Raw genomic sequence first — 26,095 nt, 5'->3', positions numbered from 1 at the left:
CCATGAATTGAGAAGAAATACTCAGGCCTGGTGGAGACAGAAGCATATTTCTCTGATTAGATATATTACAAAAGTTGCTTACTCTCAGGTGTACCATTGATTTAGGAGATAATAATTAAAATTCTTTACGCTTAATCCTGGGCAGACGGTCCTCATCATTTCTATAAATGGGATTATATATAATAGTGTGACTGCTGGGGCCCCAACGATCCTGAGAATTAGGGGGCTGCAAGTGCTAATTTATCACTGCTGATTACATACCTGCGATTGCTTTGAAGCGGTTTTAGTGGGTCGCATCGTTTTCTTGTTGTACCACTTTCCGTGTACTTTTATTTTACATACAGCAGCTCCTCCTGATTTTCCTCTTCCATCACGATTAATCGTAGTTATATCTGGATAATTTTCCAAGGCGTTCTAAAAATTCAAAATCAGAATGTCAAACATATAGCCTGTCAAAATTACAGCATAAAATATTGATTTCAGCTCTTTCCAGGCTTCTAAACGACTGCTCCATTGTTTTACTTGTGTACAGAATCATTATTAGGTTTTCCCAGGTCATGTCACGGTGTAATAGTTTTCAAGTATTTATATTCTATAAAGTGTCACATGTCATAGGTTGAATAATCACTTTGAACCAACAGACAAACGTTTCTTGGTCATATTAGACGCAAGCCTTTGTTTCATCACAAACTCTTCATTTTCATACCTTCAATGACTGGTCTATCTGAAGTTTTGTGAGCAGTCTCCTCCTGTTCTCATTTAACATCCCTTCAATCTTCCTCATATGTGGCAGAAGAACATCGTCTAAGAAAAAAAATACCGACAACATAAGTTGAAGACAACCTGAACGTTTAGAGTTGATAAATTATACACACGGCATTGTGAATGGGTGGGATATGGCTCCTATGCCTCCACAAGTCACCATATTCTCACCCTTATGGGCTTACATTCCCCCCATAAGGAGACACTAAACTGACTATACCACAATTTGTTAAAAGTTTGTTACAGACATGTAATCCATCCATGAAAAAATATATACATATATAACACAGATCCATAATATAGGATGTGTGTATATGAGGTCTCAAAAGGCAAATGCCCAAAAAAAAAATAAACCTCACCGTTATCTTTCTCCAGGTTTTGCAACACATCAGCATCCAATGTGATTCCTACAAGCAGCTCAATATATCCCTTGAAGGTCTCTTTCATGGCCCTTGTGTTCAAGAAGCGAGTAACAATTGGAGGTGGAGGGGGCTCAAACTCTAAAAGGAGGACACAAAATATCAGCAGATAAAGTAAAAGTAGGAATACACGGCTACACCCATCATTGTAAATCACATAGCTGGAACAGAAGGACTGACAAAACCGTCATTATTGCTTCCTTCCGGGGCCACCAGTCATAGAAGTGAATGAAGTTGTGGTCGAGCAAGAGCATGAGGAGACTTTGGGATTCCTTGTCTGGGGTCAGATAAAGTATCTTCTGCTCTGCGGATGGGTGATGCATGTATTTTTGGGAAAATGCCTGTAGTGAATCTGCTGTGGGACGGAGTCCTTACACCACTAACACCTATAGGGGTTGTGCAGGATCAGAAAAAAACATCCCTGTTTTTTTTCACCTAGAAACATGTCTCTTCTCTATGGGTTGGTATTACAGCTCAGTTCTGCTGATGTGAAAAAGGCTGAGTTGCAGTATCACAGTTGTTAGAAAAAAAGTATTTTTATGTATAAATTTTGTACAACACATAGGATCCATGGAACAATCACATGATGCTTGGGTTCCAGTTTTGCAACTATTGCTAGTCTCAGCATATCGATATCCAATGAATGGATTAGGCATTTCGCCTACAGGATAGTCCAGAGGTTAATAACCATGTAGAAAACATCTATAGCAGGCAACTGATTGTTGATGTTTTCCAATTTTTTTCATGCAGATAAAAAAAAAAAAAAAGGAGGCAGAAACAAACTAATATATCTAATAATTTACATAGGGGGCAGAGATTAAACTATTTTTCAGACAATGTTTCCATTTTCCCCTTTTCTTACCTTCCTCATCACTCTGCATGTCTGGCGAGGAGTCCGACTGAGAAGATGAAAACTCCTCTTTCCACTGTTTCCTTTTTTTTGGTGGAGGCTCAGCCTTTGTCTTTGGCTGCTTGGCTTTTGGTTTTGCAGACACGACTTTCGGTGGGGCATTTTTCTGCGGAGGAGTCTCGGTGGAGGCTTTGTTATTTGGATTGACCTTGGTATGAGTGTTCCTACTAAAACGAGAACAAAGCAAATGTCAGACGGCTACTAGCTGGAGAAAAAAAAGCCTATTTATTTTTTAAGTGGTTTTGAGTTTTTTAATTTAAGAAACCACTAGCATTTTATTAATTGCATAAAGGATTTCAACTCCTCTCCAAAAATGCTTAAAAAACACACAAAACCACAGACACAAAAAAACCCCCACTTTACAGCAAATGTTTATGATATTAACAGAATGTTAATAAATTAATATTTTTGGTACTCACTGGAAAATCTCGGTAGTCTTCATTGGGGGCACAGAACCATGGGATAGTCTGGTGCCACCTGAAAGCTGACACTATTAAATTTTAAATGAAAATGGTCTCCTCCCCAGAAGACTATACCTTGCCTGCTAACCTCATGCTCCCTCAGTTTAGTGAGAAAGCAGTAGGAGAAGGAAAAAACCCAACAAACATTAAAGCATTTGGAAAGATAATTCAATTACACCCCGAAAGAGGAAAACAACATAAATGCACATCCAAACGAGCAACTAAGGGTGGGTGCAGTGTCCCCCAATGAAGACTACTGAGAAAGATTTTACAGTGAGTACCAAAAATATAAAATTTCTCGGGCCGCTTCACTGGGGGTCACAGAGAACTATGGGATGTCTTCAAGCTGTCAATGGGGTGGAAATATAAATAAACTGTTACTACCAAATTCTCCACTCTTGCTCAGGCTTCTTCGCCTGCAAAATCTTCCTGCCATTACTAGCATCCGAAAAAGCAAAGGTGTGGACAGTGTAAAACTTGGAGAAGGTATGTACCAATAACCAAGTAGCTGCTTTATAGAGTTGCAGAACCGATGCCTGGTGGCGACCCATCCAGGAAGCCCCCACTGCCCAAGAGTGCGCCTTAACCCTAGAAAGGAGGTCTCCAGGCCTTCGCCTTATAGGCATGAATGATGGCCATTCTAATCCAACGAGCAATAGCTGCCTTAGAGGCGGCCAGGAATAACAAACATGCAAGGAAGGAACAGGTCTCAACATTACCTTATCCTGGTGCAGGATAAAGTCAGGAGCTCAACAAGAAAGACCCGCAAGCTCCGATACTCTCCTAATAGAGACAATGGCTATAAAGAAACTACCTTATAAGCAAGATGAAGCGCAGAAATCTGAGGGGCTCAAAAAGTTGAGACTGAAGAGCCTCTAAGACTATATTAAGGTCTCACGGATCAAGTGTGTGTGTGTGTGTGTGTGTGTGTGTGTGTGTGTGTGTGTGTGTGTGTGTGAGTGCGTGTTCGATGGGTTTGTCTAGCGCGAGCTCTGAAGAAAGGTCTAGAGGCCATATCTCTCTGAAATAAAAATAGCCAAAGTGGACACCTGTCCCTTGAGAGAACTAAGTATCAACCCTGACTCCAACCCCGACTGCAAGAAGACAAGCAGTACAGGCAGAGAAAAGGACAGAGAAATTCCAGAAGATTCACAGCAGCAAAAATAGGACTTCCAAGTGCAGTAATAGATGCACAGCAAAGAGGGCTTCTGTACCCCCATCATGTTTTGGATGATTGATTTTGACAAACCTGCTGCCCTCAAAATTAAGGCTTCAGCCGCCATGCCATTAAATTAAGTGACTGTAAATTCTGGTGGAAGAACGAACCCTGAAACAGAAGATCTGGACGGTGAGATAGAGTCCAAGGGACAAAAGCCAAAAGGTTGATCATGTCCATGTACCAGGCCCTCCGAGGCCAGCCTGGTGAGAGGAGGATAAACGGTAATCCAGTCAGCCTGGACTTTGAGAAGTCTGGGCAGAAGAGGTAAAGGACAAAATAGGTAAGGAAGGGAGAAATGGGACCAGGGAATTGCAAAGGTGTCAGCTGCAACTACTTGAGGATCCCAAGATCTTGCGACAAATTTTAGTACTTTGTGGTTTAATCTGGATGCAAACAGATCTACATCTGGTGTGCCCTACGGACAACAAAGCTGCTCAAACACCTCTGGGTGAAGAGCCCATTTCCCTTCCTCTACCTGCTGGCGGCTCAAGAAGTCTGCCTCCCAGTTGTCCACTCCAGGTATATGAACTGCAGGACCTTGTTCTCAGAACCTTGTTCTCTGCCCATTTCAGTATCTTCGCCACTTCCGACATGGCGGATAGACACTGCATCCTTCCTTGACAGCTGATATAGATCACTGCCGTGGCATTGTCTGACTGGATCCTGATGGGCAATCCTAGAACCAGGTGTTGCCAATGTAGAAGAGCCATATAGACAGCTCTTAGCTCCAATACATTGATTGGAAGGAGTCTCTCCTGACTGTTCCAGAATTTATGAACCGACAAGTGGTGAAAGATGGTCCCCCCATCCAATAAGGCTGGCATCGGTGGTCAGAACCTGCCACTGGATGGGGTTGAAAAAGCGACCCTGGATTAATAGGGGCGACGTCATCCACCACCTAAGAGACTGGCAACAGCGAAGTGAACGTAGGACTGGATGGTCTAGAGATTGTATCGAACTGTCCCAACAGGTCAACAGTGTGTTCTGTGGGAGCCTTGACTGAAATTGTGCAAACGGGACTACCTCGAACGTTGCTACCATCTACCCCAAGACTCTCATACAAAACTGCATAGAATGTCTCTCTGGCAGCTTCAGAATTTGGACAGAAGATTGCAGCGCTAGCCTATTCTCCTCTGGAAGTAAGAGTGACGCTTTAACTGTGTAGAATGAAAGCCCTAGAAACCGAAACCGCTGTGCTGGAATAAACACAAACTTTGCCCTGTTGACAATCCATCCGAATTTTTCCAGGAAATCTAGTACAACCTGCAAACTCTCCAGATTTGGGGAAAAGAAAGGTGCCTTGACCAGAATATCGTTCAGTTAGGGGATTACCACCACCCACCCTGGTCAGGAATAAAGCCATAACTGGGGCCAGAACCTTTGTTAACACCCTGGGCGCAGTTTCCGGCCCAAAGGGAAGGGCCCTGAACTGAAAGTGATCCTGGTTGACTGCAAAGTGAAGAAATCATTGGTGAGCCGGGAAGATAGATACATAAAGATAGACATTCAGGATGCCCGTCGAGTACAGAAACTCTCCGACCGCTATGGATTCCGCGACTGACCAGAGCGACTCCATCCTGAACTGACTCAGTTGCACAAATTTGTTCATCAGTTTTAGATCTAGAATGGGTTGTACCAAACCATCCTTTTTGGGGATGACAAATAGGTTTGAGTAGAACCCCCTGAAAAGTTCTGTGGGAGGAACCCTCATGTTTATTCCTGCTTGAAGCAGGGATGCAGTGGCTCTTATACCGGAAGGGGTGAGAAGTGTAGGGGGGAGGGGGGAGAGTGGGGAGGAGATTTAAAAAATATCTCACGAAAGAGCGAAAAAAAACCTGTAGCCAGAAGAGACGACCTCTCTGACCCATAAAACGCTGAGTGTCCCCAGTCACGCCTCCCTGAAGAGGAGGCGGCAGCCACCCACCCAGGAAAAAATCCCTGAGTGGGGGCCACCTGTCAGATGTTAGCTTCTCTAGTGCCTCTGGAACCAGAGGGCTTACTACCCGAGCAGTGGGAAGGTGCAGCAGGAGTAGATTTAAAAGAGGATCTCCTAGACCTCTGGGAGACTCTGGGTCTGGCCTGCTGGCTGGCATCCTCTGGTGTTGGAAACTGACAAAAAGGGACGGAACTGCAAACCCCCCCCACCCCAGTCTTCAAAATGGAAGGCTGGGCCTGGCTTGGGGAAGCAGGATGCTTCTGCCGCCTGTGGCATCAACAGTGATCTTGTCCAATTTAGTACCCAACAGGCAAGACCCCTGGAAGGGCAAGCCTGTAAGATACTTCTTCAAAGGCAAATCTGCTCTCCATACTTTGATCCATAACATACGATGAATGGCCAAACAATTGCTTGCTGCCTGGGCAGAGCATTCAGCTGCATCCAATGATGCTGAACATAAATATCTGACTACTGTCCCGATCTGATGTGCAATATCCGCTAGCTCCGCCTCCTGGGAACCAGCCAGAATACTGCGCCGTAAATGTTCCGCCCAAGCAGTAACAGCCTTGGATACCCAAGTAGCAGCGAAAGCAGGGCAGAGGGCAAAGCCCGCTGCTTCAAAGGAGCACTTAAGAGACCCCACAGATAGGCATATAGAGTCCGTAGCCAAGTGCCGTTACTTCAGCAAGAGGTAAGGTACAGTGAAGAGCAAAAGGGTAACAATGTTTTGAACTTTTGACCTTCAGGCTCCATATCTCACCATCTACTACCGCTTCAAATGTGAGACTACCATCATTTTAGAGACAATCATCTTGGCTATCTCATACATAAATTTGACTTGCAACTATTTAACATATGATTAGTTATGCAGATTCTTGTCATGTCACTGCATTGTTACTGTTTTGCTCGTAAAAAAAAACTAAATTTTAATCTGTATTATTTTGTTAGTATTTTGTAAACACACCTTTGACTTTCAACACTGCCTGAATCCTTCTGGACGTGCGCTAGATCAGATTCAAGAATGTCTCAAACGAAATCTGATCCCAGGTCACTTCTACATGTTCCCAGGTCGACTCACTTGGATATGTATACAGATTTTTCTTCAACTCTACCCACAGGTGTTCGATTGGGATGAGGTCTGGGGACTGTGGGGGCCAATCCAGCACCTCTACTTCATTGTCATTGAACCACTTCTAGGCCAATCTCGAAATATGCTTCGGGTCGCTGTCCTGCTGGAACACTCATCTTTTTCATACCCATAGTTCTCGAATGCATGAAGTAATTTGTCTTCTAGGATACTCACATATAGCTCAGCAAGGAGACCACCATAGATCCTGGTCAAGTATCCAATGCATTTCGCTATGAAACAACCCAGTATCAGGCTTCCTACACCAGACTTGACAGTTCCTTCAATTTCCCGATCTATTAGCCCCTTTTTCCCTTGTTTCTTTCAGACCCATTTGCACCCATCAGATTCAAAGCCTAGTCTACTGACTTTCGTCTCATCGCTCCAAATCACCTGTTTCCATCTTCTGCTGTCCACTTTTTGTACTTTTATGCAAACTTGAGCTGACGCTTCTTATGACTATATTGAAGTCGAGGCTTCTTCACTTTTTTTCGAGCCACCATTGCAGACTTGTGTAAAGTGTGTCGCACTGTGCTTGCATGGTCGTCTGTAATCTCACTATTATGAAATATACGAGCCACTTCCACTGCCGTGTTTGTCGCGCCAGAACAGACAAACCTTGTGATGAGCCGACTTGTTGACTCCAATATTTTGCCTGGATGTCCACCTCTTGGCTTTTGAATGAATGGATGGACTTCATTTCATATTCTTCCAACCATCGTGGCACTCACATGATGCAGTTTGGCAATTTTCTTGGCTGAGAGAAAGCCATCGATGAGCTGGATGATGCGGTTTCTCTTTTCTTGGGAAATCTTCTTCATTGCTGCTCCTCGATTCGAATCAGTGACTTTTCACTTGGGAATTAACCAAGTAGCACACAGCTATTAAGGAATGTGAGAACAGGTTGTATTTTGTAGTAAACAGGAAGAATTTTTTTTTTTCATCACCAGGAGCAAAACCGTAACAATGCAGACAAGAATCTGCATAACTTATCATATGCTAAATAGATGCAATCATCTTGGCTGTCTATAAAATTATGGTAGTCTCAGAGATAAGGGAGTAGACGAGATAAGGGAGTATCTACCTCAACCGGAGGAGACCAAGATGCCACCAACGCCGCTGGAAATGGGTAAAACACCTCCATATGGCTGCGTTTCTGACAACGTCAGTCAGGGTGCTCCTATGTCTTCTATAGGACTTCCCCAAATTGCTCGCAGTTAGAAAAAAGACCTAGCCCCGCGTTTGCCTCTCCTAATGAAACCTGTTTCAGTGGAGGGCGGGGGGGGGGGGGGGGGGGTCATCTGACATCACCCATAGAGACAAGTTATCAGAAGACACCAGACTTTCCACCATCTCTCTCAACTTCCCCATCTGATATGTGTCGAACACAGACTAAGCTGGAACTACAGTCCGAGCGTTGGGGGGAGTGCACTTTCTGAGAGGGGGAGGAAAGATCTTTGACATCTTCCCTGAAAGGGAGACCTGGAAAGTGAGGTAAAGCGTGGCCGCCTGGATCTCTGCCAAGACCAGCCATACTGGTGCAGCATGGCAGGAGGGTCCAGCTCTCTAACAGCGGCAATCGGAGCTCCTGATGCAGCAGCCGCCCTTGGCAAAAGCTCCAAAACAGTAACCAGAGTCCTGGACACCCACCCTGGTTAGTTTGGCTACTCATTGAGCTAGATCAAGAGCTCAAGCAGGTGGGGCTATACTCTCTTCTGACATTACAGAGGTCCCCTGAGCAGGTATAAGCAGGGAGGAAGGAAGGCGGAGGAGTACAGGAGGTACAGTTGCACACCGATTGCCCCATGGAAAACTTATTCCTGTATTAGTAAGTGACTAGTGTGGGCTGCACAGATGGGCGTGCACGGTCTTCTCCGGATTATAACAGTATAAGAGAGAGAAGGGAAAAAACAACAGTGAGCAGTGCTCTAAGAAAAGTTGCTGAGGAGAACGAAATATCAGCCCCCCAGCCTACCTTGTCCGCGGTCCCAAAAACGCACCCCTGTGTCGCTGGTGTCTGTTGCGCTCTGGTGAGGATCCCACACAGGCACCATATTCAAAATATTGCCATGCGATATAGTGCCGCCGAAAAAATAAGGGGCGGGGCTAAAGGGGTGGACAGCAGGAACCACTGCTAACAGGCCGATTCATTAAGTGGCTGGGCTCAACGGCCACAGCACACGGGAGAATTCGACTGACCAGCAGCCCGTCCAAGGATTAACTACAGTGCTGCCACGGCAGCAGCGAAGCCGACCCCACAGGGCCGCCGCGATGCCGGTAATAATAGTGTCAGCCTCCAGGTGGAAGCAGACTCATTGTTCTCTGTGTCCCTCACTGAAGCGGCCGAGGAGAAGCGGCAGGGGAGAATAAAAAAAAAAAAAAAAAAAAAAAAGAGAGAAGAAAAAGGCAAGTGGTTTAGCAAAGATGCTTCCACATTGCGCAACAGGGAATTCAGTTTCAGTTGTATGCGCCGATGGGCCATAGACAATAATGCTGCCGACAGCGTGAATGTGCGCTCTGTCGTGCATCATTTTTAGACGTGTATGCCTACTGGAGATGGAAACCCAAATGCAGTCTACTACTAACTGACTGTCCACCTCCCGTAGACTTACGCGCCCAAAAATGATGCACGACAGAGCATAAGTCTACTGGAGGTGAACAGTCACAGTTAGTAGTAGAATACGCTTGGGTCTAACTAACTGACTGTCCGTCTCCAGTAGGCATACACGTCCGAAAATGATGCACGGCAGAGCGCACGTTCACTATCGGCACCATTATAGTCTCTGGTCCCGTCGGCATATACGCCCAAATCCCACTTTGCAGGGGAAGTTCGAACGCAAGCCCCAACGGGATGAAGAAACGTGTGACAAGACGCAATGTGAAAGAACTTTAAGGTGAAGTGCATACATAGCGTTTTTGATGCGTTTTCGGTGTATTTATCGCCCGGAAATGCATCAAAAACGCTTGGTAATTGGTCTGCCAGCTAATGCAATGGCAATCCTGATGTGCTGTGCACATGATGCAAAAATTTCCACTCAGGATTGTCATTGCGTTTAAAAACACAGCATGTCCTTTCTATGTAGCGTTTCCCACTCATTGACTTTAATTGAACCGCAGCAAATCCGTAGATATAATATTTATACCTGCGGATTTGCTGCGGTTCAATTAAAGTTAATGGGCGGGAAACGCTGCATAAACGCAAAGAGTGGTACCCGGGTCGACTGGGGACACTACTACTCCCATCATCCAACCGCCACTCCTGCTGATAACAGCGAGCACGGCGCAGCTGAGGGGAGTAGTAGTGTCCTCAGCCGAGCCGGGGCAGAACGCTGTGTAAAAAAAACACAAAAAAACAACACATCTATGCTCACCAGTCCAGAGCCCCCCAGTATCCTCCTGGTCCTCACGATGTCCCCGGCGATGTGTACATCACTGCGCTGCCAGAACCTGAGGTCACGTGAGCTCTCAGCTGAAGCGGGACCTCACTTTACGGCACCGATGCTGCATGGGAACATTCTCAAGAATGTTCCCACGTATCACTGATTCTGAGGTCACTGGGGCTAATCAGCTGATGAACCCAAGTGACCTCACACCTGCAGCAGAGCCATGTACACTGACAGGAGTGATTTTACACTCCTGTAAGTGTACATTGCTGTTTTCTACAGCATGGACATCAGCGATTGTTGAGGTCACAGTTGTAGAAGTGACCCGGATCGTCGAGGAACAATCTGGATTGCGTCGTGACGGCGGACAAGTGAGGAATATGGTTGTTTTTTTTTTTCAGAAGATTGAGGGCTTTGGGGACTGGGCGTGCAATAAAAAAAATTAAAACCATGTGTATTTTTATTTCATTAAAAAACTTTATTCTGGCTGTGTCTTTTATTGAAAAAGCGGCGAAAACTTTACTACACGATTAGTAATGGGAGCGTCTTATACACACCTCTCCATTACTAACCTGGGCTTCATGTCAGCCGCCAATACAAGGCTGACATGAACCCCAGCCCCATTACCCCACGCTACAGGGCAGTGGGAAGAGCGGACGCTAAGCGCCAGATTTGGCGCATCTTATGGATGCGCCAGTTCTGGGATTTCTGAGGTGTGGTATTATTATCTACAGAGGGGGCCAGGATCCATGGCCCCTTGCCTGGCAATTAATATCAGCCCGCAGCTGTCTGTTTAGCCTTTTCTGGTTAGATTTTATAGGGGGACCCTATGTCCATTCTTTTCCTTGGGTCCCCCTGTAATCTAGCCAGTAAAGGCTAAGCAAGCAGCTGTGGGCTGATATTAATAGCCAGGGAACATTTTTGGCAAATGGCCCCTTCCCCGGCTACTAATATCAGCTCCGAGCTGGTCAGCTTTCCCTCTGCTGGTTATGAAAATGATGCAGGAGCCCACGACATTTTTTTTTAAATAAAATTGTAGGATCCGTGCCTATGATTCAGACTTAGCAGCGCTTTGGACGCATATTTTTGCTGAGTCCAAAACCTTGCATTCTATTGAACGCAGTTAAATCCACATGTCTTCACTGAACCATGCGTGTTTACCGCATTCAATACATTCTAGTGGTCAAATTTCTGTTATAGAGACTAGCGACTAAGCAAGAGAATTTGACAAGCTATGGACCTGAAAGACACGCAGCATGTCCGTGGGTGATTCGCAGCCTCTGCGCTGTGCTTTTCAGCCTATGGACGCATAGTGGACATTGGACTTCTAAATATCCCATCCACTATGCTGTAACATCTGGACGCTGCGGGTTTGACACTGTATAAACACGCAGCTTCAAACCTGCAGCGGCTCCTGATTGTGGGCACATACCCAAACTCACCCGCAGCATGTCCATTTCTGTAGGGGACACACTAGTCTCCGCTGCAGATTTTGACCGATTGAAATATCATTATATGCGGTGGATTCACATGTACCGACAACAAAAGTGCGGCATTAGAACACTGTGTTTTGGATGCAGTAAAATACGCTGCGTCCAAAGTGCTGCTTGTTGCTGTTCACGGGGACATAGCTGCTAATGAAACAGCTGTGAGCTGTTAATAGCCAGGGAACATGTTTGCCTAATGGCACCTTCCTAGGCTAAAAATAGAAGCTCTCAGCTGCCCCAGAAAAGACATGAATGGGAATGCTAAAGAAGATTGGGTATATGGGATTAGCTGACACCTAAACCTTTTGTTTGGTGATGACAAGATGTCAATCAGACCCTTTCATTACCAAACCTAATTAAAGTAAAGTGTTAAATAAACACACAGAGCAAACATTTTATTTGAAATACAACAGACACATTCTTAAATTAACCAATATACTCACCCCAGTTCTGACGGTAATCCAAGGGTTAAAGCAATGTCCCACGTTCCTTTTCAAATAGCTTTTTGTAGCTAAATAAAGTTTTCATTGCTGTACAAAAATGCATTAAAAAAAAAAGCTTCAAAAACGCAGCAAAACGCGCATTTTTCATGCCAAGGAGATGCAGAAATGCCTGCTTCAAACCCTGAACATGCACACATAGCCTAATTGGTTGTTACTTGAAAAACATTTTGAACACCTGAATAAAATGTTGTGTGAACACAACCTAAGAGTAATACTAAGTAAACAATGGTGCAGCGGTCTCAGGGAGCGCCAAAGGAATACTGGACAATTTAGTAGATGGCAACCGACTTTTATTCTTCCTCCAATACCACTGCCACAACGCGTTTCAACGGTCTAAGCCGTCTTCATCAGGTGGGGTAAAAAGAATAAAAGTCGGTTGCCATCTACTAAATTGTCCAGTATTCCTTTGGCGCTCCCTGAGACCGCTGCACCATTGTTTACTTGTGAAATATCTCCATACGGAGCCAAAGCGGCAGGAGCAGCCTGGTCTATTTGGATGTGTGAGGACCTGTGGTTATCCAGCCACCGGGTTAAACTACTGAGGACCTGCGGTGACGTGGTATCTGGTCTGGCAGGATCGTGTGACCACTTGAGGAGCACGGAGTTGAAAGGCAAACACAGACAGGACGGTACTACAAATAGAGGTGACCCGGAGCCTCATTAATCACACGCTTAATCTTGGTTGTGTAGACGTACACAACCATCACAGGTGAGTGTACTGGCACTTTTTAAATTATTTAAATAGCCCTGTGAGTCTACACATGCGCCCTTTCTTTTCTTTTCGCATAAGAGTAATACTAGTCCATACAATTATAGCCATGCAGCCCCTTGGGTATCAGAGAGGCTCAGATGTACTTTTTGATTATGAGGAGTAACAGTATGTTCACATGATGTCTTTTTCTGGCGGATTCTGCCTGGAACCCGCCTGAAACACCCCTATCACTCCCAATCCCCAAAAATTAACATATGCACAACAATGTAAACATGACTTCCTGTGTATGTGTTTTTTTTTTTTTTTTTTTTACTTCTTTTAACCTTCTCAGGCTTTGAAAGCCGTGAAATGTCTAAAAGAAGTGACCGGTCCAGGCAAATATTATATGTGCTATAAAGTGTATTTTGTGGCTCTTTTCCTGGGTGGGGAGTGGATTACAGAGGAGGGGGGAGTTGGGAGGGGCCCCTGCTGTTTTTTAATTTTTTATTCCCAAAACAAAGAAAGCTTGCAGTGTGGCCTTTTTTAATCCAGTGCTTTAGTTGTCCACTACTGTATCAGGTGATCGGCTGGCAACTATTAGGAGGGCTGTAATATCTCTGCTGTATACATGCATATGATTTGATTGCACTTTGTACATACCCCAGTACATTTTTTGTGTGTGGCACATGGCGATTGAAAATGCAAAATGTTAAAAAACAAAACAAGGAACAAAGGTTTCTGTATTACACTTGCTGATCTCCATGCTAAGCGAGCAGCTCTTCTTCTAACATCCATGGTCCATTAAGAGAAGGAGAGGTGGTGGCTACAAGAGCCGGACAGCTATCGTGTCAGTTTGTTATACATGCGGTTGGACCAAAATATGATCCCCTGGATTTACCCAGGTCACAACACCTGCTTAAAGAAACAATCCAAAACAACCTGGCATACGCATCACAGCTTCATGCGGCCCCATCCCTAGCCCTGCCATTAATTTCCACTGGTATCTTTGGATACGCAAAAGAGGTTGCGGCCAAAATAGTCGGGGCTATAAAGCCGTGTATTGCCATGCATCCAACTAAATTGAGTGAGATAAGTCTCTTGGCCATCGACAGGGATCTTGTTGATTATGCTGCTCAATTAATCAAACCCACAATCAAACCCGATATCTGGTCTCCTCCAGTATTCCCCTACCTCCAAGAACTCCCCACAATCAGTACAATGGTAGTTGCTGCACCTCTTGCTTCAGAGGCATCTGGTTGGTCAGGTATGATCTTTTACCTTTACGACAGCCAACTGTCTTGGTAGTTTCTGTATTTGACTTCTAAATTTCCTAGACATATTTGATATCTACTCTACAGCATAAGTATTACACCACAAAATATGACACATAAAACAAATGACACATAACAAAGGCAAAGATAGTACCTTGGAATGGCAGGGGCTTTGCTCTTGGGTTTCTTTGAGCAAACTCTGACATACTCCTTTTTGTTTGCGTTCTCCACAAATTTTACATATACCCGCTTATATTTTGTTTTGGCATCTCCAAAGTAGCCAAGGTACTGTACAAGAGAATAAACCACGGAAGGGTCAGCGAGAAACAACTAAAACTGTAACTTACATTTATCTAATCTTTAACTAGAACAAAAGCCTCGTGAAGCAGAGGATATACACTTGTCTCTTTATTCTGTGGATTGGAGGGTCCGCATTAATCAGAGGTATAAAATCACACAGAAGACATACATGTCTAAATACACACAGTATGGATCACAGCAAACCATGACTAATGCGTCACTTTGAAGCACCACTTGGGATTTTTTTTTATTATTTTACTGCAGGAGTGGTGTCACTAATGTAAGTTCCATGCCACTAGTCTTATACTTACCAGCTGTCGTCTTCTTCTGTTCCCACCACCGCTCTGGTCGGTCTCCAGCGGTTTGTGACCTGCTGGATCAATCCAGTATTTACCCCATGTAAGTCTGAGAGCCAGAACAAGGCCAGAAACAGGCTCTCGTAGACTTACACAGAGAGCGTGTGACCGTTACCTCTGACATCCGGTCAGTCAGAAGATGCCATCACAAGATGATTGGCAGAGCGGGATCAGCACCACCATGAAGAGCAGAAGATGGCGGCTGGTAAGTATACTAGGGGCAGGGAACATGGATTAGTGAAACCACTACAAAGGTTAAATTAACAAAAAAATCTGTAGTGATGCTCTGATGTTTCTTTACCAGAAACAAACAAACACAGCACACCAGTACAAAATGTCAGGTTTTGGTGACTGTTGCAAGGTTGCTGCAATGTTCTGATGTAGAGAAAAACGGTTTTGCACATATCACAATATTAACTTCCATGGTATTTGAAGAGCACAAATTTAATAAGTAATAATAAGTAAAAGTAATAACTAGTGTTAAAAAATATTGAGATTGTCTAAAAAGGCAGGGGCTGGGGTTGGGGGCACAAGGTGTCTTCTAACCATTTATCTTATGTTTAACTTAGAGAAAATAAACTAAATCCAATCTGCATCTACAGAACCTGATGGCAGCGGGTCTCCAGGTAGCTCAGGATTCATAGTTAATACATTTAGATTTGTCTAAAGATCCAGAGGACAAAACATTGTTAAAAAACTTACGCTGTTTGTGGCAGCAAACGCCCTCTGTCCTTCTCGAATCTCCGGGATAAACTTCTGGAGCAAGGCTTTTTGGACTTTCCAAATGGCCGGAGGTTCTTTCCCAGTATGTAAGGCTTCCTTGAAGTGGAAAAAGAAGGGAAGGTAAATTAATAAAATGTCAATCAAGTGGTCTCACTTAATGAGTGGTCCAAAACCAGGACTATATATTACGTAAAAAAATATTCTGCCTGTATTCAGTCCACATTTCTTGTGCAGTGATTATGGAAGGAAAAAGGAGCATCACATGAACCCCACGGTCACATTCAGTCCTCCGGAGCACAGCTCGTGCCTTTTAGTCTCTAGCTGGGGCTCCATTTACACCACATTAAAAAGGGTTGTTACTTCCCAGGACAGTGCTGTTCCTCTAATCTCAGTGCCATATTCCCTGACGGGCACGTACCTTAAACAATATCAAGTGACTGCTGCAGCCAATCAGCAGCCGCCGATCCATAATCTATTAGATCCGTAGATTGTCTTACTGCTGTAATTTTCCCAGTGTAATTCTTTGCTCTTGGTTGATATATACCAAATCACTGATATGTTCAATTATTAGTGGTCATAAACCTTACCAATAAGAGCTCTACCCCTACAAATGCTGTGCTGGATGTAAAGTAATAATGTTATGTACTTCATGTACAGATTACAGGTTTTTAGAAATCAGTGATCTTGGGATTTTTTTGTTTTTTAAACTTACTTTCAGCATTTCAATATCTTCAATCTTCACCACAAATTCATCACGCTCCCGGTAAATCCCCTCTCCGCCGCTCTCCGTGCCCTCGTCATCGGTGAAACCTTCAATTGCAATGCATTCTTGCGACTTGGCTAGCAGCTCTGCTGGCGTGGACTCACTTTGGGTGCTCTTCGGCGGCTCAACCACTTTCGACTTCTCCTGTGCGGTCCTCGGGGAAGAAACTGGAGGAGATTCCTGCTTTCCTGAAGTTGCTGTTTTTTCAGCTGCTTATAAGGAAGAATAGACAAGCAAACTTCAAGTTCCCATTTGTAGAGCAGTAGAGACTGAGGTTACACATCAGACACGTGCTAATAATTTCTTGGAAGGATCACCTTCAATTCTTACATTAAATATATGGCTACCAATGACGAGTGAGAAGTTATTACCCGTATTAGTGTAATGCTGCAGCAATAACTAAACATCACAGACAACCAAAGCTGGAAAGTTATAAAAAAAAGCGAGCAAAACCACTCAATTGTACAGCCGGCATAAATCAAGAGGACTGCAGGCTTGGTGGTAAAGGAATCTGCCTCGCTGATTGGTAAGACAGGCAGAATATGTGAGGTCAGAAATTATCATCACTTTCCTGTTTATATAGAGGCAACATATTCAGCGGTGCTGTACAGATCATGGGGCCAAATGCTTCTTCCATCCCCTATCCCCCCAGCCAGACGCACTGGGCTCATAGGTAACAACGTGTCCCAAGTAGGATGCTGATTTGATGAACATTAGACACAACCGAAAAAGACAAAACACAAACTCTATGCCGATATTTTACTTGGATTAATTTAAACCCAGAGGTTCAATGCTGAAAATAAAATGCCGACCCCTGAGCCATCAGCTTTCCAAAAATATCAGGTACAAGCAATAAAAACACGTTAGATGAAGGCTGCGGAGAGGCAGTGGGACACGTGCGCTCATGGTACGCCGGATCAGTATTTACAGCTTCTATGCCAGATTAAGAAGCCTAAACTGGACACAAACTGATACCCATGGGCACAATATGACCTCCTCGCTACCAAGAGCTTCACATGGTGCGCTTCTTCTAGCCAGGTCAACTCTCAGACTTTTGACACGTTGAAATTAAACTTCTAGCACATTGCATTGTCAAAAGGTCTCTCAGCAATTTAGATACCAGGGGTCTCAAACACACAGCCCACAGAAACAATTTCTTATGGCCCGCAGCAAGGGATGAATAATGAGGGCAATCTGGGCTAGCACCGGGGGCTCCAGGGAGGCCCATGGCCAGATTGCCCTCATAGTCCTTTTTGGCACCTTTGGCAGTGCCAGTTTGCATTCCTGCAGTCTTGGTGCCGGAAGGTTGCAGCTCAGCTGCGGGAGCCCTTCTCAGCCTCCTGCCTGACGTTTTCTCTATGACGCAACCAGTGCAATGCCCAATCAAGCCACCTGGGGCATTTAGCACGCACCCGGCCAGTATAGACTTACATCACCCATGGAAGGGACACCGCGGGAAATAGTCTGGAGAGATCTAATCTTTTTTTTTTTTTTTTACAGTGGGAGATGAGAGCACAATAGGGGTGGGAGAGGGGACATGTAATTGCAATTAATTGGAGGAGGTGGGGGAGAGGACATGCAGTTGTAAAAACAAAAAATGGGAGGTGGGAGAGGAAATTAATTGTAATGAGCTGAAGGTGTGGTTGGGAGACAGGACATGTAATTGCAATGAATTGGGAGGGAGAGAGATGGGGAAAAAAAAGGACAGGAACTTTTAGCTAATTGCCAGAGAGGCACAGTAGCTAATTAATTTATATGTGTATTGGCTCGGGGAAAAGTGGCTAATTATAGTTAATGGAGGACAAAGTGCTGGCTTATCAAGTTATATATTGAATGGAGGGTTGCACAGTGGCTAATAGTATACTAATGATGGGCCGTGTATTTGTATTCAGGGGCATTGCATGGGAACTTTGTTTCTGTTGTGGCCAAAGTTGCAGTGTAGTCCCAAACTAATCTTAACAATGCGGCCCACTCCATAGGCCATTTTTCTAGATGTTCCTGGACTTCATTTTAGTCTAAGACCCCATTCTGCACCCAGGCACCTTCATTGCTCTGAAGTGAATTTTTTTGTATATGAAAAAAAATGCATAAATATTCATAATACATTCTAAAATTGTGATCCAAACAGAAAATTAGATACACCACGCATCCTTAAAAGTTTAACAAGTGCAGAGAACATACCAACCGCCTAGGTTTACTGTATGTTCTGATATTTTAAATGTATTAATCAAATAACTGATACAGCACAAATTGTGTTGGTTTAGCACATTAAATCCAAATAAAACACATTTAAGTTTGTGGGTGTAATGTGAAAAAAATGTGGAAAAGTGCACGGGGTATGAATACTTTTTTAAGGCACTGTATGAATGTTCTATTGATAAGGTATAACATCCATGGTAGAATGTCACATTACATTGTAAAGTTAAAAATATTTACCACCTTGAAACACCACAACATTTTGCTACAGCTCTCCATTAAGGGCCATGAAGAACAGAGCCATGGCTGAAACATGACACAACCAGCGCTTAAGGCCCCAAAAGACACTCACCTGCCTTATTCTTCTTCTCTCCATTCTCATCTAAGGCAGACAAAGCTGTGGTGATGCTCTTCTGAAGATCATTATTACCTCCAACAGAATCATCATCATCAGAAGAAAAGGAAGGCAATGCCTCCAGGTTTTTCTTAAACTCTTCCTCAGGCTTTTTAGGAGAGTTAGCCATCTCAGAACCTGCCGACTGAGGTGGTGGGAGTGGGCCAGGACCAGGGGTCTTTATTACTGGGGTAACAGGCCTCCTGATACGATTAGGTACACGCACAGCAGGAGCTGAAAACTGCTGCTTTGGTCCAGTCTTTAAAAAGTCCAAGAATGATGCAATAAAACCAGTTTTTACTTCTGGTTGCTTCTCCTCCACTTCCTTTATTTTCTGCCTCATCCGTTCTTGGTGCTGGTAGCTATCATAATACCCCTCAGAGGTGTGTGTGGAATACTGCATCCCCCCATCAGGGCCTTTCGACAAGGGCCGTTTCATTTGTACATTTCTTTTAGCTTGTTTGATATTTGCATTTTCTTCATCTGTAAAATGTTTTATTGGCATTTTGTCTGTTCCCTTCATATTTTGAAGGCAATCTTGGGCGAGATCTTGGCAGTCTTCTTCCATTTGGCCACTTGAGCTGCTGTTGCATGCTTGAGGGTCAGTCTTTGACATGCGCTGTCCAGCAACAGCTGCATTTTCCTCTGTGTTCATAATAAAGTCTCCATCAGATGCAGCATTCTCCTCATTGAGGTTTTTGGTACTGTCCAAGAATTTTGAATCTCCAATATCTCCTCCTACATCATTAGTGTCCTTAGCGTCATTTTTCTTGCCCACTTCAGAATTCTTCTCATGGTCATCCTGACTGGTCCCTAGCACCGGTGACCCCATACCACTAGGCAAGTCTTGCTCTAAAGGCTGAATCTGGTTTTGATCAAGACTTGCATTTTTGGAATGAGTCGTAGAAATAGTGGAAAGGTTTATTGCTGTTTGGCCACCATTTAATGAAAGAGTGTTTAGATTCTGTGGCTGTTTTGAGGGTGCAAAGTTTGTGGGCGGGTTCCTTATATTCAAGGACTGGAATCGGGACTTTGAATCATCTGGTTTGACAGACAAATTATCCTCACTAGAAGACTTGGCAAACTCTTGAGCTGCTGTAGCTGCTAAAATGTCATCAACATGAGACAAAAAGTTCCTTTCATCACTGAGTAACATGGAATCTGTAAAACACATTGGGTTCAAAGACTCAAACTGATTCTTCGAGTCTAGCCGTGGTCTCTGGCCAAAGTCTTTAGGCTGCAAGTGTTGTTGTAAATGCTTCCCATCAGAGGTGTCCATTTTTATTACATCTGAGCTTTGCGAGTGCAGAGATGGTAGAGGCTGCCCTCCATTGCTCTGAATAATGTGTCCATCCATGTGAAGGAACTGGGGAGCTACATGTTGGGGGCTCTGAATACGCTGCATGGAGGCAGATGCCTTCGCCTGCCCCAAGGTAGAGTGTAAAATAGACTGCTGAAACATTTGCAAATCTGAATCTAGAAGTACCTGCGTTCCTTGTAGTTGAAGATGTTGAGGGTGCCTCAAAACTGCTTGGAGCTGTGGGGAAGTACTTGGCTGCTCCTGAAGCTTTGTTTCGTGCACTTTGTGTAACATATTATGCTGACTCAAGTCTTTTGCATTGACTTGTGTAGGTTGTATCATGTCTGTCGAATTTTTAGCATCATGATCAGCTGAACTGTTTATATGGCTCACATGCTGGGACATGTGACCAACAGGGCTCATCAATCGTTCATCCTTTTTAGGCCCCTGAAGCCCAAGAACTTGGTCTTCCAGACGAGAATTGCTTTTGATAACACTTTGGGAATATCTGTCATCAGCCTTTGAAACACTGTAAGCCGTCTCTTGAGAACTCATTTCCCCATCATTTAGTCCTTGAGTTGAAGGTTCAAGATTGGTTTGTTGTTGTAATGACTGCAAATCCGGCATCTGAAATTTCTCCTCTTGTTTTATGCTTGCATACAGGTTGGTTTCAGACTTCCTCTTTCCATAGGATTTGGAGTCCGCAGTTGTTCTACTGTTTTGTAATGCTTGAGAGTGAGGAGGGGATGAAAAGGACGATGAGGGGACAGTTGGCAAATACTTCTGAGACTGTGGGGAAGTGGAATCTTGAGTAGCCTGGGAAGGATGCATAGAAATGTAATTTGGAGTAGGACTCGAGGCAGGCAAAGTTTGTCCACGAGAGGAAGCACGAGAGGAAAATGGAAGAGAAGGAGATGATAGTGGTAGGTTCTGTCCTGAATTATAACTTTCTGAAGGACTTACGGGTGACATCACCTGTGACTGAGATGAATAGCTAACTTGTGATTGACTGACTGGAGTTAGACCCTGAGTGTTACTGGAAGAATAACTTTGAGCCTGGTTAGCTGAAGACAAATCTCTTGTTTGATCGGAGTAGTTCTCGCTTGATACTGAAGGCAGTGCAAGCGGCTGATCTGTCGAGTAACTTAGTGTCTGGCTGCCAGAGGTTATGGTTTGTGATTGGCTAGAAAATGCAGTCAGTGGTTTGTACAAAGGAGGCAGCTTTTCGGACTTGATTGTTGAAAAAACTTGAGATTGACTTGAGGATGGCAGGTTGGGGGACTGTGTGGAAACATAGCTAGGGGACTGGCTTACAGGTAAAAGGCTACTAAGCTGTGCAGTGGAAAAAGCTTGTGCTTGGCTTGAAATGACAGAACTCTGGTTCTGTGAAGACTTTATAAAGCTTTGGGTCTGCCCAGGAGACGCTACACTCTGAGATTTGGGGGTCTTTGATGACCTCGGGGGTGCCTTTGTGGGACAGTTCTTTGCTTTTGTAGAAGAGGGAGGGAAACCGGGGGAAGGTATGACAGATGGGTAAGATTGAGATAATTCCACAGAAACTTGAGGGGTTTTTTGTACCGGACCACCATTGCTCACCTGAGTAAGAGCTCCAAGAGGAGCACATAACAGAGCGGACTGTCTTGATGTGTCCTGCAAGGCAGCCCCAGTTGCACTTGTTAAATAATTGGGTAAGGAATGCTGAGTAGCAGATAGCTGAGCCTGTACGGACTGCGTACTAGAAGGCCTCTGATGGTGTTTTATCACACTACATTCCCTCTGAAGTGCTCTTTCAATAGAAGCTGTAGAACCAGTAAACACTGATGTACTGTATGGCTGAGCGGTCTGCTGGGTCCCACCAAGAGCTGATGGCAATAAACTGAACTGGGGCTGTAAGAGATGTGGTGCAGATTCCTGGGCAGACCGATATGTTGAGGACTGTGGTATGCCAGTACTTAGTACAGCACTACCAAGACGTTCAAATGTCAAGGCAGTAGGAGTCTGTGATGTCTTGATCTGCAGCAAAGGGTCATGAGGAGAAAGCAGACCATTAGTTGTAGCACTGAAAGTCCCATCTTGAAGAGTTAAAGACGGAGTTGTGGCAAAGTTTCTAGAGCTGAATGTATTTGGGTGCTGATAGGCAGAGAGCGCAGAGGTTGGAAACGTTCCAGAGGTTTGCAAAGCTCCAGTAACAAACAGTTCTGTTGCTGTTGAGGAATGCATGCCTGGAAAAAAAGGACACACTATCAGATAGGTGATGCACACAAGTTCTTTACTACTTAATGTATAAATTAAAGGGAGTCTGTCAGCCCAATCTGACAATATAAACTAAGCGCACAGTCTTGTAGGGGATGTAGCCTGCATAAAAATCGCACATTTTGTCTTCTAATCACTGCCTCTTTCCTGTAGAAACTGAAGCTTAAGTGAATATGCCCATTAGGGTGCACTGTGCACCCTTGGTGTGGCTGAGAGGCTTAGTGCATCGTTCAGACCAGTGGTTTAGTATAGCCTTACCTCCTTCACTGGTGATTGGCAGCACTAGAGTGAGCACTGCAGAAAAAAACTCAGGCAAGCTAGCATAGTCAACCGCCAGTAAAGGAGGCAGAGGACAAGCAACACCAGGGGGCAGAACGGTGAACTGAGTCTCTTGCAACAAGCACCCTAGTTAGCATATTGTTCTGCAGAACTGAGCCAGGGATTGGGACACTCAAGAGGCTATAGCTCCTAAAACGCTAGATGCTTACTTTATACTGTAATGCCCCATAGAATTGAATGGCCTTTGTAAGAGTTTTCTTAAAGCAGAATATATATAAGAAGGCCATGAAAAGATACAAGGGACATCATCAAGTGGGTAATCAAATCTGAAATTATTTAAGGGGTTCACACTTTTGCCTGTTTTTACCTACACTAAATAACCTGTTCTTATTTCAAAGGACCAAAACCATGAGATCATTGTTGGCCGAGACAGACAACCATCTAATGATCATGGGAGCGACTCTCTACTGACGACTAATGTCAAGAAAAAGAGTAAGGCACGCTGGATTTTAAAATATCTGCTCCTCCATGCTCATGGGTGACATTAGATGTCTAGTTGTGCCTAGTATGAAAAGGTAAACAAGCCACACTTGTGTATGGGGAGCGCCAGAAGGAATATGTATTGGCAGAATGACATTTTGGCATACAGCTATCTAAGATGCACAGCCAAACTTAAAAACCACCCTGCAGCTGAGCACCTTACAAGTTGTATGAATACATTAGAAACCACAAGAGTTAAAATTAAGTGATAGAAGCAAAATGTAACCGTTACCAGTTTGCCATGATGGAGCCCTGAACTGTGGCAGGAGCGTGGTGCCCGATGACGCTGCCTGAGCTGTCCGAGACTCTATTGCAGACAAAAAGTTCATCACTGACGTTTCTGTAGTGTTACCACTGGCCACGTGGAGGCTGGTGTCAAAAATGCCAGATAAACCTGCAAGACATTTGTTCATTTCAGGACAAGTTACAATTCTATTCTGCTGGTGCAATTATTTTTGAAAAAGCTTTTTTTCATTATCTGCTTTAAAAGGGACTGATTCCAGTACATAAAGCCAAAAGACAGAACTCCACTACTATTACAGGGATTATCCCATTCTTTAAAACGTATGTCCTATCCTAAGGATCAGCCTACAATTACAGATGAGTGGAGTCAGACTCCGGGCACCCAGGTTACCCTCCATTGTTAGCAGACACTGTCAGGTTAGTAGTCGCTGTGCCCGACTCTGCAGATCAGACCCATTTACTTGTAAAGTGTGATAGCAGCCAGTCACTACCAGAGTTACCGAGCTGTGCCATATAAATATCGAAGGAGAAATGGCACTCAGCAACAGAAAAATGGCCATTTAGAGGGGTTTTCTGGCATTGGGTGGCAGGCACCAAAACAGCTGGCCATATGTAATGGGAGTGCTAATGAAAGGAACACAAACCTACAGAACTAACAGATGGCACATCCAAAACAAAATCAATAATAAAAGAGTACTACTCCTATTAGAAAACTATAACATCCTTTAGCAAGACGGACTCACTAAATACACATTATAACTCCTGGTACGACCCTATGGGTATGCACACATTAAGTATTTGGTGCACATATTTCTGCATCAAAAAAGTCTCTCATTGCAGGAAAAACGGGGCATGAATAAGTGCGTTTTTCCCAGGCAATAAAATAGGTGAAAAACACTAAGAATTAATGCTGCAGATCTGAAACAGATTCAAATTTGCAGCAAAACAATAAGCAAAGGCAACGTATGAGATTTCAGGAATATCATTCACTTTGCTGGTACTAGGAAACGCTTCTAATTTTGTGATAAACCTGCGTAAAAAAAAAAAAAAAAGGGGACAAAAATGCAGCAAATACTTAATGTGTGCACAAACCCTAATACAGAAGGAAAAACACTAAATGAAGCATTAGATTCTGTAGGACACCTGCTGACAATTTCATCATCAGATGGTAGGGGAGGTGCGGGAAAACCCTTTACTAGTCATGCTCCATTCTAAGGATAGGCCGTCAGTTTTATAGAACCGGCATAGGGTAGAAGGAGAGACTGCACTCAGGGATATACGGCCTTCTACAATTTCATTTAGTAAATTACCACTAAGATCTGCACATTTCCCACCTGTAGGATGGTGTGTGGTGGCATATCCAGGGAGCTGATGAGTGGCCGCGTAGGTCTGCCGGTGGAGGAGCTCTGTTTCTGAATGAGAAGGATGCCCAGCTCCATAGCTCAGACTGTGGAAACAAAGATTATACATATTAGGCTTTGCAACTGGGACTATTAAAGGCTGTGTAAACTTGCAAGAAAAAAAATAATACATTTAATAATACTACTATTAAAAATATTGCATGTAGTTTTGCATAGTAAAGGGAGCTTACAATTTTTTTCTTGTTGTTGAAAATATTCTAGCATTTGGCTTATTAGCCACCTTGTAATACACTAAGACCACGGCCCCACTATCAGTATTTGGTCAGTATTTTTTCTCAGGAGTGGGAGCCAAAACCAGGGGAGGAACAATCAGAGAAAAGGTATAATAGAAACAAGTCACCAATTCTACATTTATCACCCACTCCTGAGAAAAAATACTGCAAGCTTTACAAACCAAATGATAGATCACTTCTATTAACCTGTTCCCAATTGCATACAGTTACGTCAGCAGTCAGTGTGGGACCCCAGTCAAAGACAGCAGGGGACACTGAGGGAAAGACACAAGTGGTTTATCACCACTTTGGTCTTATCTTTTGCAAGCTACATAGCCAATGGGTGCTAGCAGACTCTAATCAGTTTTGCCAGTGATCTGAGCCATGGCAGTGGGCTATTTTACCTGTAACTTGTGCTCCAACAGTGAGAACTTTTATATTACGTCACATTGGATTTCTGCTCTGACGGAATAACGAAAGGCGATCAGTGGTCATCAATTGGCTGCAGTGGTTATGTGAATGCTAGGAGAACCAGGAGCGGTGCAGATTCAAGAGAATATGCTTTTTTTTTTTTCACTTTCTGCACCAGACTAGAGCAATTAGGGCTGGATTTCCAGTTTCAGAACAAAATCCTGCAGCCACTATGTGACAGCCAAATCGAAACATTATACGATGCACACACTGTTTCAATTCCCCTGTATGCTCCTGCAAGTGGGTGGTCACTTGGTTGACTGTATTCGATTTGCATACCTGAGGACACATGCAGACCAGTGTCCTACAGTTCTCTCAATAAAAGACCATTGAGAAAAGAATGAGACTAGTCGGCACATGACTGCAAGTATGCGAAATAGCATTCATGCGGTCACATTAAAAGGGAATCTGTCACCCCTGGAACATTTTTACCTATTATTCTGGGCATACAGGTAATAGAATGGTTAAACTAGTCT

General features: G+C 44.0%; 1 protein-coding gene across 3 annotated transcripts in view; it reads right to left on the bottom strand.

Moving 5' to 3' along the window:
* QSER1 (glutamine and serine rich 1) overlaps positions 1–26,095 on the bottom strand; it is a 110,620-nt gene that overhangs the window by 17,304 nt on the left and 67,221 nt on the right. The window contains exons 2-11 of one of the 3 annotated variants that reach the window (XM_073658111.1): positions 24,850–24,962; positions 23,505–23,666; positions 18,859–22,422; positions 16,260–16,522; positions 15,527–15,643; positions 14,323–14,456; positions 2,044–2,258; positions 1,122–1,262; positions 707–804; positions 262–414 (exon numbers count right to left, since the gene is read on the bottom strand). In XM_073658111.1, the coding sequence (XP_073514212.1) occupies positions 262–414; positions 707–804; positions 1,122–1,262; positions 2,044–2,258; positions 14,323–14,456; positions 15,527–15,643; positions 16,260–16,522; positions 18,859–22,422; positions 23,505–23,666; positions 24,850–24,962 (4,960 nt within the window). The remainder of the gene's footprint in view (positions 1–261; positions 415–706; positions 805–1,121; positions 1,263–2,043; positions 2,259–14,322; positions 14,457–15,526; positions 15,644–16,259; positions 16,523–18,858; positions 22,423–23,504; positions 23,667–24,849; positions 24,963–26,095) is intronic. The other 2 variants (XM_073658113.1, XM_073658112.1) reach the window with 2 other exon arrangements.

Source organism: Phyllobates terribilis, unplaced genomic scaffold (genome assembly GCF_046119375.1).
Source record: "Phyllobates terribilis strain yellow unplaced genomic scaffold, ASM4611937v1 Scaffold_13__5_contigs__length_258822181, whole genome shotgun sequence".
Taxonomy (NCBI): domain Eukaryota; kingdom Metazoa; phylum Chordata; class Amphibia; order Anura; family Dendrobatidae; genus Phyllobates; species Phyllobates terribilis.
The sequence above is the reverse complement of the archived record's forward strand: the minus strand, read 5'-3'. Positions and strand labels throughout refer to the sequence as shown.